The sequence below is a fragment of the Suricata suricatta genome, chromosome 8 (assembly GCF_006229205.1).
Source record: "Suricata suricatta isolate VVHF042 chromosome 8, meerkat_22Aug2017_6uvM2_HiC, whole genome shotgun sequence".
Taxonomy (NCBI): domain Eukaryota; kingdom Metazoa; phylum Chordata; class Mammalia; order Carnivora; family Herpestidae; genus Suricata; species Suricata suricatta.
Window position 1 is genome coordinate 123836425 of NC_043707.1, and position 18251 is coordinate 123854675.

An 18251-nucleotide genomic window follows, 5' to 3' on the forward strand; every position below is an offset into this window, starting at 1 on the left:
AATTATTTTTTTCCTTTTTCCCTTTTAAAACCACATTTTGGATGACATTTAAATTGAACTCTAATTCAAACACAAAAGAAAGCCACGTCACTAACTTTGGCAATTAATCTGCCCAAACACTGGTCAGCCCGCACTTCAGCATGGCAGAGCTGCCTCCGTGCAATTTTTAAAAATTGAGACATAAGGGCGCCTGGGGGGGGCTCAGTCAGTTGAACGTCCAACTTCGGCTCAGGTCATGATCTCACAGTTCGTGGATTCAAGCCCCGTGTTGGGCTCTGTGCTGACAGCTCAGAGACTGGAGCTGCTTCAGATTCTGTCTGTCTCCCTCTCTCTCTGCCCCTCCCCTGCTCATGATCTCTCAAAAATAAATAAATGTTAAAAATTTTTGATATAACTTCTATACCACAAAGTCCATCCTTTTAAAGTACAGAATTCAGTGGGTTTTGTGTGTGTGTGTTTTGTATTTTAATATTCACAAAGTTGAACGACCATCACTATTATTTAGTTTCGGAACATTTTCACCACTCAGAAAAGGAACCCCGTACCCACCAACAGTCCCTCCACATTCTCTCCTCCCCCAACTCCTGGCAACCCGCTAGCTTGTCGGTCTCTGTAAGAGTTCCCTATTCTGGACATTTTATATAAATGGAACCATTTTTCAGCCTTTTGTGATTGGCTTCTTTCAATGAGCACAATGTTTTCAAGATTCATTCATGCTGTACCTTGTATCTGTGCTTTTTAATGGCCGTATAGTATTCCATATATGACCATATAGATATACAGGTTTGGGCGGGGTTTTTTTTTTTTTTTTAACCATTCATCTGATTCTATCTGCGTTGTTTCCATTTGGGAGCTATTATAACAATGACCTGAACATCCATGTACAAGATGTGTGGACAGTTTAATTCTCCTGGCTGTAAACCTAGGGAGTGAAATTGCTGGGTCCTATGGTTCCTCTGTGTTTAACTTTCTGAAGAACTGCCAGACTGTTTTCCAAAGCAGCTGCATCATTTTATGTGCCCACCAGCAATGTATGAGTTGTAATTTCTCCACATTGTTGCCAACACTTAATAATTGTCCATCTTCTTGATTATACTCATACTAGAGGGTATTTGGGGGGTTTTAATTTACATTTCCAGAATGACCATTAAGCTTCTTTTATGTGTTTATTGGCCATCTGTGTATCTTCTTTGAAGAGAGTTCTATTCACATCCGTGCTCATTTATTATTATATGAATTATTTATATATTGTGGACACTAGACCCTTATCTAGAATCCATATTTGGAATAGTTCCATCATCTCAGAAAGACCCCTTATGCTTGTTTGCAACTCCCACGCCCACCCCCAGTGCCAGACAACCATTATGCTCCTGTGTTTTGGGTAAACCCCTCCAGCTAATGAAATTTTGTCTCCTAAATATGGGGAGATGGCAGGAGATCTCGTTCTGACTTTTGGAAGCCCTGGGCTTAGCTTCTAGCATGTACTGTGCAGCCCTGGAGTTCAGCAAATGTCCTGTGAGAAATCCAGTCACGTATTTGGGGTGTCCCGGTTTCCAGTGTGCCCTATAACCAAGAGCCTTGGGATTTTCTTTTCCCCAGAAGAGCTCCTCTGCATGGGCCAAACCCAATTCTCAGTCCCAGGACCCGAATCAGCAAATGCCACCATGGAAGAAAATTACCAGACCATCAGTTCACCTCAGAAAAGCTTTCTCCTCTGAAATTCCAATTCATTTGGTTCTTGCTCCCACGGTTCTCTGATGTTTAAAAATATTACTTTGGTTGCAGTATTAGTTTCAGTATGAATGTTTTGTTGCTCTAACCTACTATAGCCTACCTATCAATTACTATAAGCTTTTAACTCTTTATATCTTACCAGGCAAGTCTCCTAGGCTTCCTTCCCTTCTCCATATATTGGCTATTTGAGGGGCATTAATTCTTCCACGAGTCTCTTCTAAATACATTTATCTAGTTTACACACACACACACACACACACACACACACACACACACACACACACTGTTGGGATTTTGTTGGAAAAATATATTGAATTTATAAATTACTTGAGACTGAATTGAAACTCAAAGACTCTTAAACTCCTTATCCATGAACATGGTATACCTATCCATTGAGCAGATTTCCATTAGGTCTTTTGATAATATTTTGCATTTTCTTCATAAAGGAATTGCACATTTCGATCCTAAACAGCTTACAGTTTATCTTTTAAAACCTTTGGAATAGGTAATATATTTGCTGTATATTTCTCAAACCTCAAAACAGTATACACTAATCTCTCCCATCAATTTTCCCCAGTTACCCAGGTTTTTGTCCAAAAGAATTGTCACCCAATGATATTAGTTTATTAATTTTAATATGGTTAATATTAATATATAGTAATTCTATTTCTTTGTTATTGTACCTAGTAATCTGGCTGAATTTTATTATTTCCAGTAGGGTGTTATGGATTTCCTTTATGTATTATGTATCATCTGCAAAGAACAGCCACTTGGTCACTTCTTTTCCATTCCCTATTCTTTCTACTGAATACTGCATTGGCTAGAATGCTTCTCATAAGGTAGCTGTAGAAAGTAGTGGATCATAGCTGTAATAACAGGCAACCTAGAGTATTCCTGCCTTGAACGGGAGGGCTTCTGTTTCATGTTTATATATGAAATTTGCTATAGGTTCTTAGATGGCTTTACCAGGTTAAGATTTTTTTGCCTCTGGTCCTATTTTGCTAATAATGAGAATCATGAACGTTCTTAACCAATTATTTTATGCACCTACTGAGATGACTGTATTTCCCCCCTTTAATCTACTAAATGTGCTAAATCACTCACTCATCGAAAAAAGTGGTCTCAAGTAAAACACTTTTACCCCAGGTTGCTATTTATTTTCATGAGGGGGGAAAAAAGAACCTTTTATGATAGTGAAAATATACTTTATTTTTTAATACAATAGCTGCCAGCAATATACTGGTTCTAGAAAGAGAAAAGAAAATACAAGCATTCTATCATAAGCTTTCATTTGCCTTTTCAAGTAATTCTAAAGAAAATATTCCAATTCTGTTCAACATTAGGACTTGGGGAGTTGAAATTTTTTCCATGACAAAAATATAATTTTGACAGCTCCGATCTTGATCATTTGTAAAGGATGGAATAAAAAAGGCCCATACAGTATATCAATAATGAGTACTTCCCCCTCAGAATCAAATACTGATTATAACCAGTATAAGAAAATGGTTAATCAATAAACGATGAAATGTGTATCAAAATGTTCATGAAAAAATACATTGCTATTTCTTCTCATTTTTTACCTCGCAGATATTTTCTAAATGGATATTTTAAATATACAGAAATAAAAGCTATCTACATAACTCTGGAGAGATTCAAAAGTCAACTGAAGTTAAAATGCCTAAATTCTAAAGATGATCAACTTAGTGTAAGGATGCCAGAAATCTCTTAATTGCAAACAGATTGCTCAAGAATTTAAAGATAAATTGTGTAAGCTGAGTTACCAAGAAATCGAATCTCATGTGATTTTCATCACAAAGTCAATAATCTTAATAAAAGATTAAGGGTAGAGAGTATCCGCATCTACATTAAAACAAAAAAGGACGCTGTATCAGCTGAAACAGTAAAGAGCTTTCCAACTGTTTGACACAAAAATGTCTCAAAATCTCTTGGGAAACAGTGAGAGTTTCCATTCAGAATCTAATCTTGTTGAAGTGGAACGTAAGGGTGAGTTTACATGAAGGGGTAAACTATTTAGTTGTAGAAATGATATCAGATGGTCTGCATTACGTCAATTCATGCACTACATGAACTGCCATGAAAACGTTGATGTCCTAACATCTCCCAAGATTCTAAGCTATGGCCTTTCCACAAGTACAGAGTGGGATTTAAAAAAAAAAAAAAAAAAAAAAAAAAGCACGTTCTGGGAGATTATCCTCTTTACTAGCTTTTGTCCATTTGCCAATCTCAATGTCATTTAACTATCTTCCCTGATAAAGTAATAAAGGCTTTCTACATCAAAGTCAGAAGAGATAAACCTGCCTTCCTTGGGTATTAAGAGAGATAGCCAAGTATAATCACGGGCTAAATCTCAAAAGGACACTGAAGGGAATAAATATCCAAAGTGAAAATACTTCACGACCGAATCCCAGGGCGTGGTTTCCATCACTCTACTCTGACGAGTGTCCCTCCGTCTTCATTACCCTCTCCTTTGCACCACTTAGCCCACCACTTGGAAGAACAGACCCCTCCCTCCTTCTCTTGAACCTTTTTCATACTTCAGGCTATGAGGCACGGTTCAGGATCACCCGAGTGCCAACTTACCACTTAAAAAGTGGGTGAGAAGTGGCGATGGCTGTGTGCAGCCTGGCGCCCTGGTGCAGGTGACATTTTCGCCCACCAAAGCTTCTGCTCTAGACCTTCCCAAGGATAACCTGAGTGCTTTGCTTGGAACCAGGTAAGTCACCATCCAATATTTAATTATAAAAAAAGGTGGGTGCCCAAAGTTTGATCAGCAATAACAAGCTCGAAGAAAGGTAAGGCAAAGAGGCGTCCCTGAGCCGAACGGATACAACACGGAGCTCATCCTTGTGCCCAAGCAATTACTCATAAAGATGCAGAATGTTCATAAAACTCGGGCTGCTTCCAGAACACCATATGTTACCATATCACAGGGGGGAAAGCACTGCCGTTTGAAAGCAATAATAGACTTAAATTTCCAAAAACAGCCTATGAGAAATAGCACTTCTTAAACTAAGTTACATATAAAAGATGACCAAAAATGTAGTCTAGTCACAGCCAGGGTCTTTGAAGTGGTATTTATAAAGTATGGGGTTTTTTTGATGAATAAACACATAGCAGACTTTTGTTTTATTTTTATCAAGTTCGTCCCCCCTTGTCAGAGCACAGGTTACCCCTGGTTTAGGACTTCAATTGAAAAAACAAGCACGCGGAGTGCTACTCCTCCGGGTGGCTTTAGAAGCATTTAATTGAGGGAAGTACAGCGACTGAGATGAGTCAATCCGTGCTCACCGTCACAGCTACCACTCAGTCCCAACTCAGTCCCAAAGGAGCGAACATCCTCTCTCTGCCCAAAGCTGAACAGCGAACGGGGGTGGAATGGGGAAGCTCGTCGTGTGTGTTTCGTCCTGTTTCCAAGACGGGATGGATGATGCATTCTTTAGGGTACCCATACTAATGACACAGGCCTCAGAAACGCAATCCCAGCTGACATTTTGATGAACCCACCCTACATGCCTTAGGTTAGTATCGTGAGGGTTAATCTTGACATCACAAATCCTTGTACTGCAAAGTCAACTAAATATCAGTTTACGTAGTGTGTTGCTCAAAAGATCTACAGACGGCAAGGTCTACGCTTACCTAACAGGAGCTTTTTAAATAAAGGAGGGCAGCCATAATGTTCCAAAGGAATGGCACTGGGCAAAGTACATACAAAACAAAAAAACGCAAACCTGTAAGACATTTAGACAGAACAACAGGTGCCCACTGGTTCTTCTCCTATGGATAAAATGCTTGAGGAAGACCTTGAGGATTATCATCCCTCTCTCTACACTTCTAGCTTCTACGTAGCTACATAGTGTCAGGCGTTATCACCGGTATGAAGGATAAATGCTTTCGGGGAAAGTAAACACCCACGTACAGACGTGAAACAGCGAAGAGTGTAGTGACTTTCAGTGGAAGGCTCTCTCCCCTGGTGGGAGCCCACCCGGGACAGGCTGGGTTATCCTGAACCTGATGGGCACGGCGTATTCTGATAGGAGGGAGGCTAAAATCCCAGACACAGAGAAGCCTTGGGCCCCGCTTCGCGCGCCAGCAGGCGGCCTGACTGAGGCGGCCGTGGTCAACGTCAACAGCACGCACAGGTTTTGTGGTCTACACAGTGAGCAGACACACCAGTGAGGGCGCTGGAGGGATGGCAAGCCAGCCCTAAGGTGAAAAGAGCGGACGGAGTGTCCCCAAGTGGGGGAAGGGGGGGGCTATGGGCAGGAGGGGGAGACAGAGTGAAGAATTTTAACATAATACTGCTTAGGAGTGTGTACTTAACAACAGCTACTATGCCTTGTCTATCCTTTATCCTAATCCTGAATAACTGCACGTTCATGCAAAATAAGATTTCTACTTTATAGGAACAGGAGCAGTCTGTTAGGAGAAGCATGTTCTTAGGGGAAGACGTGAAGACCTCTCTCTCACAAAGGCCAGTTTACTTGGTGAGTCTTTTGGCTACGTCGCTATAAGCGATTTCCACCTCCTTGTCACTGGGACAGGTGTTGGTGAACTCATCCCGACTGTAGGCGTTGGTCAGGTATCTCCAGATGCCGGTCATCGCTTTCGGAATGTCAAAGTTGCGGTATTTTTTGGCCACCACCTGAAACACAAAGAGGTTGGAAGCGAACATTTATTTCCTGGGACTTGTACACAAGACAGATCTCTGGTTTGGGGGCGAACTAACTCTCTGAATCTCTGAGCACTGGTTTTTGGGTTTTTTGGGGTTTTTTTTTTGTGTGTGTGTGTTTTAAGAAATCACGTTCATCCTAACTAGAGTTTAAATGATGACAGAACTGCACATGACATCCGAACTTCAGTAATGTCAGTGACTGGAAACGCGTGCTCTGAGGATCGAGGGACAGCCTAGTGTCATGACCAGATAAATACCTTAAAGCATGCATCCTATTTTAGATGTTGATTTTCCTTGGTCGTGACCTTTACTGCATGACTAGTGTTTACTACTATTTAGCACGGCATCTTACACAAGAAATGTTCACTTATGGGGCGCCTGGATGGCTCAGTCGGTTAAGCGTCCAGCTTCAGCTCAGGTCATGATCTCATGGTTCGTGGGTTTGAGCCCTGCGTCGGGCTCTGTGCTGACAGCTAGCTCAGAGCCTAGAGCCTGCTTCAGATTCTGTGTCTCCCTCTCTCTCTGACCCTCCCCTGCTTGCACTGTCTCTGTCTCTCAAAAATAAATAAAAACCATAAAAAAATTTTTTTAAATGCTCACTTAGTATTTTTTCCTCATACAGGAATAACCAGATGATCAGAGAACAGAATTTGACAATGCGTCAGTGTAGCAAACTCCAATTCCAAGTTACCTGTCATGTTTGTTTAGTTTTTATGCAGTCACAGGAAAAAATATTCTTCTTTCTCATATGCCTCAATTTCAAGACATAATTTTCCACTTAATTAACTCTAGGGCATTTCAACTGTTGCCCAATAGCATTAAGTTCTACTGTTCGGGGGTTCCTGGTCATATTCGGGGGTTCCTGGTCTTCAGCAGATGAAGAAGATTTTATGCACAAAGAAAGTGCTATCTCAAGAAACACAGAACAGCCTGCCTATTTGCAGTGGACATCACATCCCACACACCTACCTTGACAATGTGCAGTTTGGGAAGCAGGTTGCAGTCAGCCAATGTCATTTCATTGCCGTCCAGAAATTTACGTGTAGAAAACTTAATGTCCTCCATACTGTTCTCATCAATTTCGTCGGGGAGGGGGGAATTCAGATATTCATCCAGTTTCTGCAGAGTTTTCAAGAGACCCCTCTCCAGGGCTGCAAGAAAGACGGGGCTACCGTAAGAAGGAGGACCACCCAAGCCCCGAAGTCCGAGCGCTACTCCTCAAGCCCGTAACGATGTCATCAAGGGCTCACTGTGATGCAAAGCCAAGGTCCCTGCTCTCCAGGACCATGTTCACTTGGGGCCACGGATGAGAAAACACTTCTGTTCAGATAAATACAGAAGCAAGCAGGACCATTTCAGAAACCGCAGTCTGTAAAACTTAATAACTAAGTGCCCCACTTACAAACATACCACAGCCCCCACACTTGATGCTTAAACTAGAAAAGCGAGTGCGAAAAGGCACACCTATTAATTCAAATCTAGGGAAGAAAATCTTACCACGACAGAGATCCTTGCCCTGAATGTTAACGCCTGCTTCTCCCAGAATGTGTGGATTTATCACCAAGAAACGTGTTAAGAAACTCCAATACAGACAATCCAAGCAAAAACCCTGAAGTCTTTGCACTGTCTTGTAATACACGAGAAGCCAAGAATTGCACATTTTAGAATTGAAAACACCGAGGTCAGATTAGTGAGTTCAATTTAGAATACTGAACCGGGGGGCTTTTCAGCCAAATAGATTAAGATGCTTTAACTGTTGTAATTCAGACATTAAGGGAGACGGGCACCACCCCTGTACACCTGGAAAGTCAAGGTTAAGGACCTTCAGCAGAAGTGGCGGGGGGGGGGGGATGTCATTGGAGAGGGATCTGGAATAGACAGGTCTTCTTATCCTTCTTACCCTCTGCCTTCCCAACCCACCTTCACCCCCCCACGCCCTGAATGGACAAACTCACATTGAGAACTACAGTGCTTGGCCATAAAAAAGTTAAATATCCCAAGGTGACAATCGATACAGTTATAAGTTTGAATAAGCTTGGTTCCATTAGAGTAAAAGACAAAAGTTTTTACATGCCGCATATTAGATATTTCACCACCAACATAAATATGTCCTAACCCGAAACCTCTTCCACCTTAATCCTTGGTCCCTTCCTAGCAGTCCAGATAAAAGGGGCTGTAGACATAAAAAGGAATAAATGGAATTTAGAGGTACTTTAGAGATAAAAACCAACAGAGCTTGGAAACAAAACTATCTATCGACAAAGGACAGAGGGGCACCTGGCTGGCTCAGTCGGTTAAGCGTCCAACTTCGGCTCAGGTCATAACCTCGCCGTCAGTGGGTTCGAGCCTCATGTCAGGCTCTGTGCCGACAGCACGGGAGCCTGGAGCCTGCTTCGCATTCAGCTCAACGTGGCGCTCGAACTCATGGGCCATGACATCATGCATTGAGCTGAACTCACGGATTGCGACATCATACACTGAGCCGAAATCAGACATTTAACCAACTGAGCCACCCAGGCACCTCCAACACTTTAAAACTTTTAATAGATAAAAAAACATTTTTTAAAAAGTTACTTTAAAGTCAGTATTTGATAACTACACTTTGTAGTTTTTAATATTTTTTTCCCACTCTCCCTGAAATGTTTTTTTTTTAAATATATAATTTATTGTCAAGTTAGCTAATCGGCTTTAGGTGCAGTTTCCCATGATTCGCTACTTACATACACACCCAGGGTTCATCCCAACACGTGGCCTCCTCAATGCCCATCACCCAGTTCTTTAAATATGTTTTTATAAAATATGTATTAATGGGGCGCCTGGGTGGCTCAGTCAGTTAAGCATCCGACTTTGGCTCAGGTTATGATCTCATGTTCGTGGGTTCCAGCCCCATGTCAGGCTCTAATGCTGACAGCACAGAGCCTGGAGCTGCTCCAGATTCTGTGTCTCCCTGGCTCTCTGCTCCTTCCCCCCACCCATGCTCTCTCTTTCTCAAAATTAAACAAACATTTAAAAAATAATAAAATAAAAATATGTATTCATTATGCTCAGTATTCTAATAGAAGCATTGTTAGATTTTTAGAACTGTTAAACTTTTAAACTCAGGGCTGGTTTATATTAAACTAATAGTCTACTAAATCATAAACGCCTTCCTTCTAATTCTTGTTATCAAATTAATACATTATTCTTGTTTCCCCAACAGCGCTACTTTTTCTTCAAAGGTGAAGTCCGTGTCTTGTGCTTCTTCTGCATAGCCCTGAAATTCACGGCACTCTACCCACCCACAGACTAGACACCTGAGCCACATCTGCCCCGGACTGAGAAAGGCTAACAACTAAGTATAAAAGTTTAGAATTTCTTAAATGTCTGGAGAGGGTTCAAAAGGAAATCAGGCGAAAATGCAGAATAGATACTTTTATTTTTTATTTTTTTAATTATTAAAAAAAAATTTTAATGTCTTTATTTTGAGAGACAGAGACAGAGAGTGAGCAGGGGAGGGTCAGAGAGAGAGGGAGACACAGAATCTGAAGCAGGCTCCAGGCTCTGAGCCGTCAGCAAAGAGCCTGATGCAGGGCTTGAACCCACAGACTGTGAGATCATGACCTGAGCTGAAGTCGGGGCTTAACCGACTGAGCCACCACACGCCCCAGAATAGATGCTGTGAAAGTCAGAGGAGTAGAGATATTTGCATCTGACGGTGATATCTTCGTGAGAAGCTGAAACGGAAGTAGGAACTGCATATTCCTATAGAACATAAGAGCCATTTTAAAATGCAAAGAAGCAATAGTAAAAATTTACTTAGGTCATCATCAAACAGATTGGAATGTATGTATGTCGAGCGACAGAGGACAAGACCAAGATCGAAGAACTACCTATTCCGTTAGTGAAGGGTCGCTCTGGCCACAGCCAGGACCAGGTTAGTTGATTTCTCAGAGCAAACGTCAGGCACCAGAACCGGTAATAAAGGCTGAGGAGTCAGCAGAGCTCAACCGCAAGGATGGAAGTGACCAGGAATGAAGCCAGTTAAAAACAGATCAAAAATACAAAGGCAATGAATATAACTTGTTGATTACATACAAGTTACTCACGTGTCATCTGAACAGTCATCTGAAATGTTAAATTCAGAAATTTACAGGAGAATGAAATGGGAGAAACAGGTGGGTTGGTGAGGAGTCCAGGGGTTGATGGGAGACTTTTCAGGTTGTACTTAAAAGGGCTGAGGCTGGGGCAGCAGCCTCTCAGGACGGTAAAGGAGCCAACTTGAAGATTCAACATGCTTTCCATCAAAATCAGTGAATACAGAATAAATACACATTAGATATAATGACTTGTTTTTTGCTCAGTTTACAACGAACAGAATCACGGCCCCTAGGGAGGAGACCAGTGCCTGAATTCAAATACTGAGACAATGTCTCCAATGGCACTTGAGAGGAATGACAAGTCTGGGCAAGTCCATGATCTTCAACTTACTCTAAATTCATCCTTTTCCGGAACTGGTTTTCAAATGTATCCAACAGAAAAGTAAAATATCCTAAATTTACAACGTTTGAAGTATAATGCTTCTCACCCTAGATGTAATAAAGCACAGGCGAAAATTAAGAATCTAGCCAAACATGACAATTACTATTCTTTCCATCATTTTGGACTTAGTAAAGCATCTGCAACGAAGTTGAACTGCTGTAGCTCATTAGAATGTTAGTGACTATTCATTAAGAATCTCAGAATAAAGGGTATATTAATGAAAACAAAGAATGCTGAATTACTTGGATTCCATTTTTATGTAACAACGCAAGGAAGCCCAACAAAACAAGGAAAAACAGAGGTGCCAAGAGGTACTGAAGAGCATCATTCAAGAAACAGAATGAAGTTGTGAAGACAAACCACAAAGGAATCTGAAGTTGATGAAGAGAAAGAAAATGTCGACATTAACCACTAGGAGGCAGTAGCAAGCCACGAGAAAGTAGCTCTTGTCTGAGCACAGCTCCCCTGATGCCTTGCTGTGGAAATGCTGCCATCCCTAAGAAGGTATTCCAAAAGCTCTCCAAAAATTAGTACCTAATTACAACAGAGGCCATACAGTTAGTTTTAAATTAATTCTGAAAATCAAAACGCCCTTTCTTGTCTAGGAAAATATAGCAAAAATTTTCACACCAGCGCGCACACACACGCCAGGGTCAGAAGTGTGGGGAAATGAATACTTTCACGTTAGTGGGAATATAAACTGGTGTGGACTACTTGGAATCCAGCGCAAGGACATTCACTGATGGCATTGTTCTGTCATCATAAAAAAAACTTGAGACAACCTATAGGACTATCAATAGGGAAATAGTTAAAATAAAAATCCATATTATGGACTCCTACCATGTCATATATGAAACATAAAATACACACTCCTATACAATGTTTGCAAAATTACACAGAAAAAAGGATGAATACGAAGTGTTGGGGAAGGATTTATATAAGGTTATTAAGAAGGGGCAGTGAAATCCTATGAAACTTATTTCTAAACAATTTTAACTTTCTCAATAAGCATACATTACTCAATCACTTGTAGAATTTGAATGAGAAAGTGTAAGGCAGAAAGCATGAAATGTAACATGATTATGTTCATTTCAATAAAGGGTAATCTTCCACAATTTTTAAAGGCCAGGTAGAAAACAGGGAGTGGTAATGAGTATTTAAAGATGATTAAATACATACTTCGGTAATAGTTCCAATGGTGAATCGCCACAGAGAGCAAGAGAGAAACGGAAGGAGACAGGGAGGGAAGGAGGGAGGGAAGATGAATTCTGAATCAACAGGAACCTATTAGAACTTACAGATTCCTTGCCTCCATTTACAAATAGTAATCTGGACACCACGAAATATGCCTCAACATATAATGGCAGATTTCACCACTGCCAAATTCATTGAGCTCTTAAGAATATTATAAATTGGGGCGCCTGGGTGGCTCAGTCGGCTAAGCCTCCGACTTCGGCTCAGGTCAGATCTCACGTTCGTGGGTTCGAGCCCCGTGTCAGGCTCTGTGCTGACAGCTAGCTCAGAGCCTGGAGCCTGCTTCTGGTTCTGTGTCTCCTTCTCTCTCCGCCCCTCCCCCTCTCAGGCTCTGTCTCTCTCTGTACCAAAAATAAATAAAACATTAAAAAAGCTTAAAAAGAATATTATAAATACCAGGGCACCTGGGTGGCTCAGTCAGTTAAGTGACTCTTGATTTTGGCTCAGGTTACGCTCTCACAGTTCGTGAGATCAAGCCCTGCGTCAGGCTCTGTGCTGACAGCTTCAAGCCTGCTGGGGATTCTCTCTCTCCCTCTCTCAAAATAAATAAACATTTTTTTTAAAAAAGACTATTATGAGTACCAATACTCTAATAAATTATCTATTAAACAGTTACATTTGGGAACTTAATTACATAAATTAATGAAATCACAGAATTAAAAAAAAAGTAGATCTGGCCAAGTCATACCTAACTCATTCTCATAAAAGGGATTACCTATTAATATTAACTTCTCTTAATGTTTCAAAAGATTACTCCCAATCTACTTGGGCATGTCACCACAGAAATCACCTTTCTCTCCCTTCCTCCCTCTCTCCACACCTACCATATTTCCCTTTATTGTATTCTTTAAACCCTGTTTGTTTATTTTCTACCCAATCCAAGTACTAACGCTTCTCTTTCACTGGCCCAATACCGCAGGATCGAGGCATCTAATCCCTTACTTAGAATTAGGTCTTAAAAGGTCTTAAAACTGCTCAAACATACTGAGTTTTGTAAAATACTTCATAGGCTGATAAAACTAATCAAAAACTTGCCTACCCTGATTTATTGTGTAAAATGACAAATCTGTCTCCACATAAGCAGTTTATAGTTTGGGGGGAGAAGGAGGCAGAGCACTGATTTCTTAGGCTTATTTAAGGCATTTCATGGCACTAAACGGACAGATAAGACATCTGCAACAAATACATATATACATACACTCAGTAAGCTCCAAAGTAATTTGGAATATTGTTCTCTAAAGTCCCCTGGCAGCGACAGGCCCTATGGGGGCAGGTTGCTTGGCAACTGGAATTCTTATTTACCAATAGGTAATTTAATATAAAGCCTTCTAAGTTATGCACTGTCTGATCCAGTATGTGGTTTGTTCTTAGTGGTTACAACATTCTAAGGACAAGCAGCGTAGGTGGCTACTTAAGACAGTAACAAACTGATAGGAAACAACAGAATACAAAGTCGTACTTAAATGAGTCACTTCTCCCCTGGATCCCGTCCCCCAAAGCAATTGTTTGGCTTTGTTTGGGGGGGGGGGTGTTTTTTTTAAGCATACATATTGTATTCCCCTCTCCTCCCCACCAAGTGTCAAAAGAAATTCAGCCGCCCTCCAGCTTCCAAAGGCTACGTGGAGAAATAAAAACACTATGAATTTAACTCCAAGACTTCAAAAGCATCTGGATATAAAAGGACAGCGTCAAGGAAAGAAGCGTCGCCGGCCTGGAGGAAGGTACAACACAAGACACTGGCTGTGGACGGGAGGGGCTCTGATGTAACTGTTACCTTCGTGTATCAAAGGCTTGGGCTGAAATACCCGCCAGACAAAGAGCCGGTTCCTTTGGAAAACTGCTCGCAACCCCAGGCAGTTCCTGGGACACGCACAGCAGCTACGAGCCAGGCCTGGATGCCAAGGCTTTCCCTCCTTCCTTCTGCCGTAGAACATGGCACACAGGGACTATGACCCCCAAAACCAGTGAAATTCAATACCCAATTATAAACTGCTGCAATTTAAAATCTAGTAACAATGATAATAATTAAAAAGCCTGAAAGCTTGGAACTCTGCCTGCTGAGATAACATCAGAAACGAGCAAGTGTTTCTACTCGTTAAGAGATGCCTATTCTTGCTTAACCAGCACTGATGGCTTTCCCCTGGTCCTCGTGTTCATTTGCAGCCATAAACTTCTACCTAAGAGACCCACACCTGGGCTCCCAAACGGTCTACGACGAGAGAATCAAGCGTCTTTAGGAGCTGGTCTGGGTTATTGGGATTACTTTGAATTAATAAACACTAATGTGCTCTCCACTGAGTTTTATCCAGAGAGAACGGCGCTTGATGCTTTGATGCTTCTCAAAAAGAAAAGGTACTAAACGATGTAGTGAAGACAAGGTTCATTAAATGGGACCTCTTTCAAAAAGCCTTCCCTTCACCATATAGGATTTCGGTAAATGAAAGAAGACAGTGTCCTTCAATAAATAAAAGAAGGAATTTGTATCTGTACTACCCTAAACAATACTCACCAAAAAATACAACCTGAAACTAAAATTCTATTTTAGGATGCAAGAAATGAGGAAATATACTCCCCAGTATAAATGCTCTCTTCGAGTACCTCCCAAAATTGCGCTTTAAGGGTAATTAACATAGGCACGCCCGGCTGGCTCTGTGGCAGAGCACATGACTCTTGATCTCAGGGTCAGGAGTTCAAGCCCCATGTTGGGTGTGGAGCCTATTTAAAATATTTTAAAAAGTAAAAATTTTAAAAAAGTTTTTAAAAGTACAATTATCACAAAAATCTACCCGGGCTGATTTAGGCTGCCAGAACCCAACAATAAACAAAAGATTTAGTAATGATTTAAATGAAGTTAATTCAGTCTACTCCAGACCGCCACAACCACGGAATCCATGATTTCTGATGCACCGTTAATTCTTGGTGTAGCTCCCGCTGGCGATAACTTCTCAGAAGACTACAAAACAATTCCTTCAATAAACATTTTATCACATCCACTATATGCTAGGCACTGTGCCACTAGCCAGCAACGGGAAAATGACAATTTGGGACTTACTCTGGCTTATCATCAAATCTCTAATCAACTGGAAAGCTAGTTTTTAATACTTAATAGGAATATCTGGACTCTAAAATATTCATTAATGTCACCATTATAACGGGATATTTTGGATTTGAGGGGGTTTTTTGGTTTGTTTATCTGCAGTGGTAATCCAATTTCCAATCATTTGTGCTTCTTTTTGTTTTTTGTTTTTTACCTTCATTAGCCTCTGGCCTTGAATTCTTGATATATGCAGAGAATTTGGCAAAGATGTCCATTCCAGCAGTATTTGATTCGGGGTGTTTTGGTGAAAGCTTCAGGTACCTAGCGAGAAAAGATGATAAAGGGTTACAGATCCTCCAAAGATGCATTAGCGTTGGGTCCTCTCAATCCACAAACCAACGTGCTAGCAGTTACTAGACATCTTTTAACAGTTATGACTCTAAGAAACGCCATCATCTGTTTTCTATGATATTTTTAAGACATGTTTTTTCCTTAGGAAACAAAGCTCTGCACAGTGTTTTTGTTCCCATATTAATATTCTTGGCAAGCAAAGGGCATCCGCACCTCACTTCCATCTTCTAAATCACAGCGCTGGGGACGCAGGCTGCTGGCTCTGAGGTGCGCCCCGAGCCAACACGTGTCTCAGGAAGAGAACCCCAGGGCAGCACTGTCCAAGAACCTTCTATCAAGGAGGAAATACTCTATCTGAATTTCCCAACAGGGCAGCCATCGGTGATGTGTGGCTGGGTATCCGAGTACGTATTTAAATAAACCAGTGTCACCTCAAGTTAATTCACTTCCTCTGCTTGCACCAGCCACACTGTAACTACAGAACTTTCTCAAAGCAGATGCCAGCCAGAGTCTCGGTGTGCCCTGCCCCAAACCACCCCACCCTGCAGTGCCAGCCCCGACAGCAGGAAAAATCAGGCATTTGGGTCAAGACAATAACAGCAGGAAGCAGATCACTCACTTCGATCCCACACTTGGGATTTTCCGAACCCCCCCAGTATCAGACACTGTAAAGGTGGCACTGGGCGACAGGAAAAGAGGTTGTCTGTAATTCTGCTAACAAGTGTTCCATTGTGTTGTTACAAAGTCGATCGACTTTGACAACAGACATTCATGACACATAGCTTAAAAAAAAAAACCAACCACACGGATGTGTATTTTGCACATTTAAATTCCAAACACACATACTCAGTGTCTATTTCTTCCTCAAACTGGAAAATACAAGTGAAAAGGCTCAGCTCCTCCCTCTTCCCCTGGGCGGGGTCGCACCCACCCCGGGAGTGGGCGGCCACAGGAATTCATCAGCACCCCAGTAGGAAGATTCATCTGCTCAAAGGCCCCTGCGAAGTGTCCCTGGAAAGCGGGGTGGGGGGAGTTAAGACTTTGGGGAAAAAAATCTTACATTAAACTACTACTAATTTAGATTTCTTCATATATTTTAGAATGCTGTCTTTGCACTTCTTTAAAATTAAAAATGAAGGTGAGGTATTTTTAGGTAGAAACTTAGTTTAGTTGCAAGCTACAGTTTCTGGGTGGCTTTTATATTCGTATTTTTTTTACATTTGCGATTCTGAAATCAAGGGCAGGTACATCTAAAAGTTCGGGCATAGGACTACATTGCTAAGGAGACTATAAAGTATCTATCATACACATGTTCAATTTATCTTTCCTTTTAAGAACTCTCAATTATTAAGCTTGAAGATTTCTCTTTAACTATAAAAAACTTTACCCTCTCTTTCTTGCTCTCCTCCCCTGCCGATTTGAGCTGAAGGAGTTAACTCCAGGTTCACCGTCCCTGAAGCCCCCCTGACTACAAAAACAACCAGCCCCCAGTTTAAATGTTTTTACTGCTTGTAATACAGTAACTCCATTGACTCATTCCAAACAAAAAACAGGGCAAGGAGCCTCAGTGCCTCTTCCATACATCTATGTCTTCCTCTAGCCAAGTTTTCATAATTATTCTTCTTTCCCCCAACCAGTATTTAGCTGCACCTACTTTTTCTAATAATAAAAGCTTCCTAATTCTCAAAATAACAGGTCTGAAGGCAGGCTTAAATTGTAGATCATTTATATATTCATTATTCACATATATTCATTTGGGCTAATTATTAAGTGTCTACTCTGAGGCATTATACTAAGTGTAGGGGATCTAAGGACGAGCACACAGACACATATTTACTAAAGACCTATTTTAATGACCAGGTGAGAATGCAGGATTTGAGGTCAGCATATCCTTAACCACACATAAAAAGATGCTATTACGATTCACTTTTTTTAATGTTTATTTATTTTTAAGAGACAGAGCATAAGCAGGGATGGGGCAGAGAGAGAAAGAGAGAAACAGAGAAAGAGAGAGACAGAGAGACAGAGAGAGACAGAATCTGAAAGCAGGCTCCAGGCTCTGACCTGTCAGCACAGAGCCCAACGTGGGCTCGAACTCACAAACTGCAAGATTATAACCTGAGCCAAAGTCGGCTGCTTAACCGACTGAGCTACCTAGGCGCCCCTATTACAATTCTTATAAACTAAAAACCATCCTCTACAGCGGGTTAGGCATGCCCTACTCTTCTCCAAGACAAACCATTACATTTGTACTATTTAATAGCTAGAATACTTACAGTCCTAAGAGACTGTCTCAAATTCTCATTTTACCTAAATGAGAATTTTTCTGGAAATTCTGTTCCAGAAAGCTTACATACTTGGCCCTGAAATCCCTAGACCAGTTAAAAGTACTGCCAAACTAACACTCAGGTTTCCTGTCCCCAAATATTGTGTTTGATTTTGTTTTCCTACAGATTGGGTTCTTTCTGAAAGATAAATCCAATTCTAAACCAACAGGTCCAAAATCTGTTGCCAGTTTATGTTGCATTTCCCCAAATACTGGATTTTAACAATTCATCATTATTCACCTTCCCAAACGGCTTGATAAAGCAAAACCTCAACTGAGAACCTTCATTTCAACATGTAACAAAAAGGAGGCAAGTGATCACTAAAGGCTGTGTGTCA

At 41.1% G+C, this 18251-nt stretch overlaps 1 protein-coding gene and 1 long non-coding RNA gene across 2 annotated transcripts in view; one reads left to right on the forward strand and one right to left on the reverse strand.

Annotated features, from left to right (window-relative positions):
- Positions 1 to 2866: 2866 nt before the first annotated feature.
- CLIC4 (chloride intracellular channel 4) overlaps positions 2867 to 18251 on the reverse strand; it is a 65261-nt gene continuing 49876 nt past the window's right edge. The window contains exons 4-6 of the mRNA XM_029946943.1: positions 15451 to 15557; positions 7397 to 7578; positions 2867 to 6397 (exon numbers count right to left, since the gene is read on the reverse strand). Of these exons, the coding sequence (XP_029802803.1) occupies positions 6233 to 6397; positions 7397 to 7578; positions 15451 to 15557 (454 nt within the window). The 3' untranslated portion in view covers positions 2867 to 6232. The remainder of the gene's footprint in view (positions 6398 to 7396; positions 7579 to 15450; positions 15558 to 18251) is intronic.
- On the forward strand, positions 11211 to 14541 carry LOC115298309. Its single transcript, XR_003911703.1, has 3 exons — positions 11211 to 11449; positions 13777 to 13920; positions 14363 to 14541. It is a non-coding gene; the product is annotated as an uncharacterized LOC115298309 (long non-coding RNA).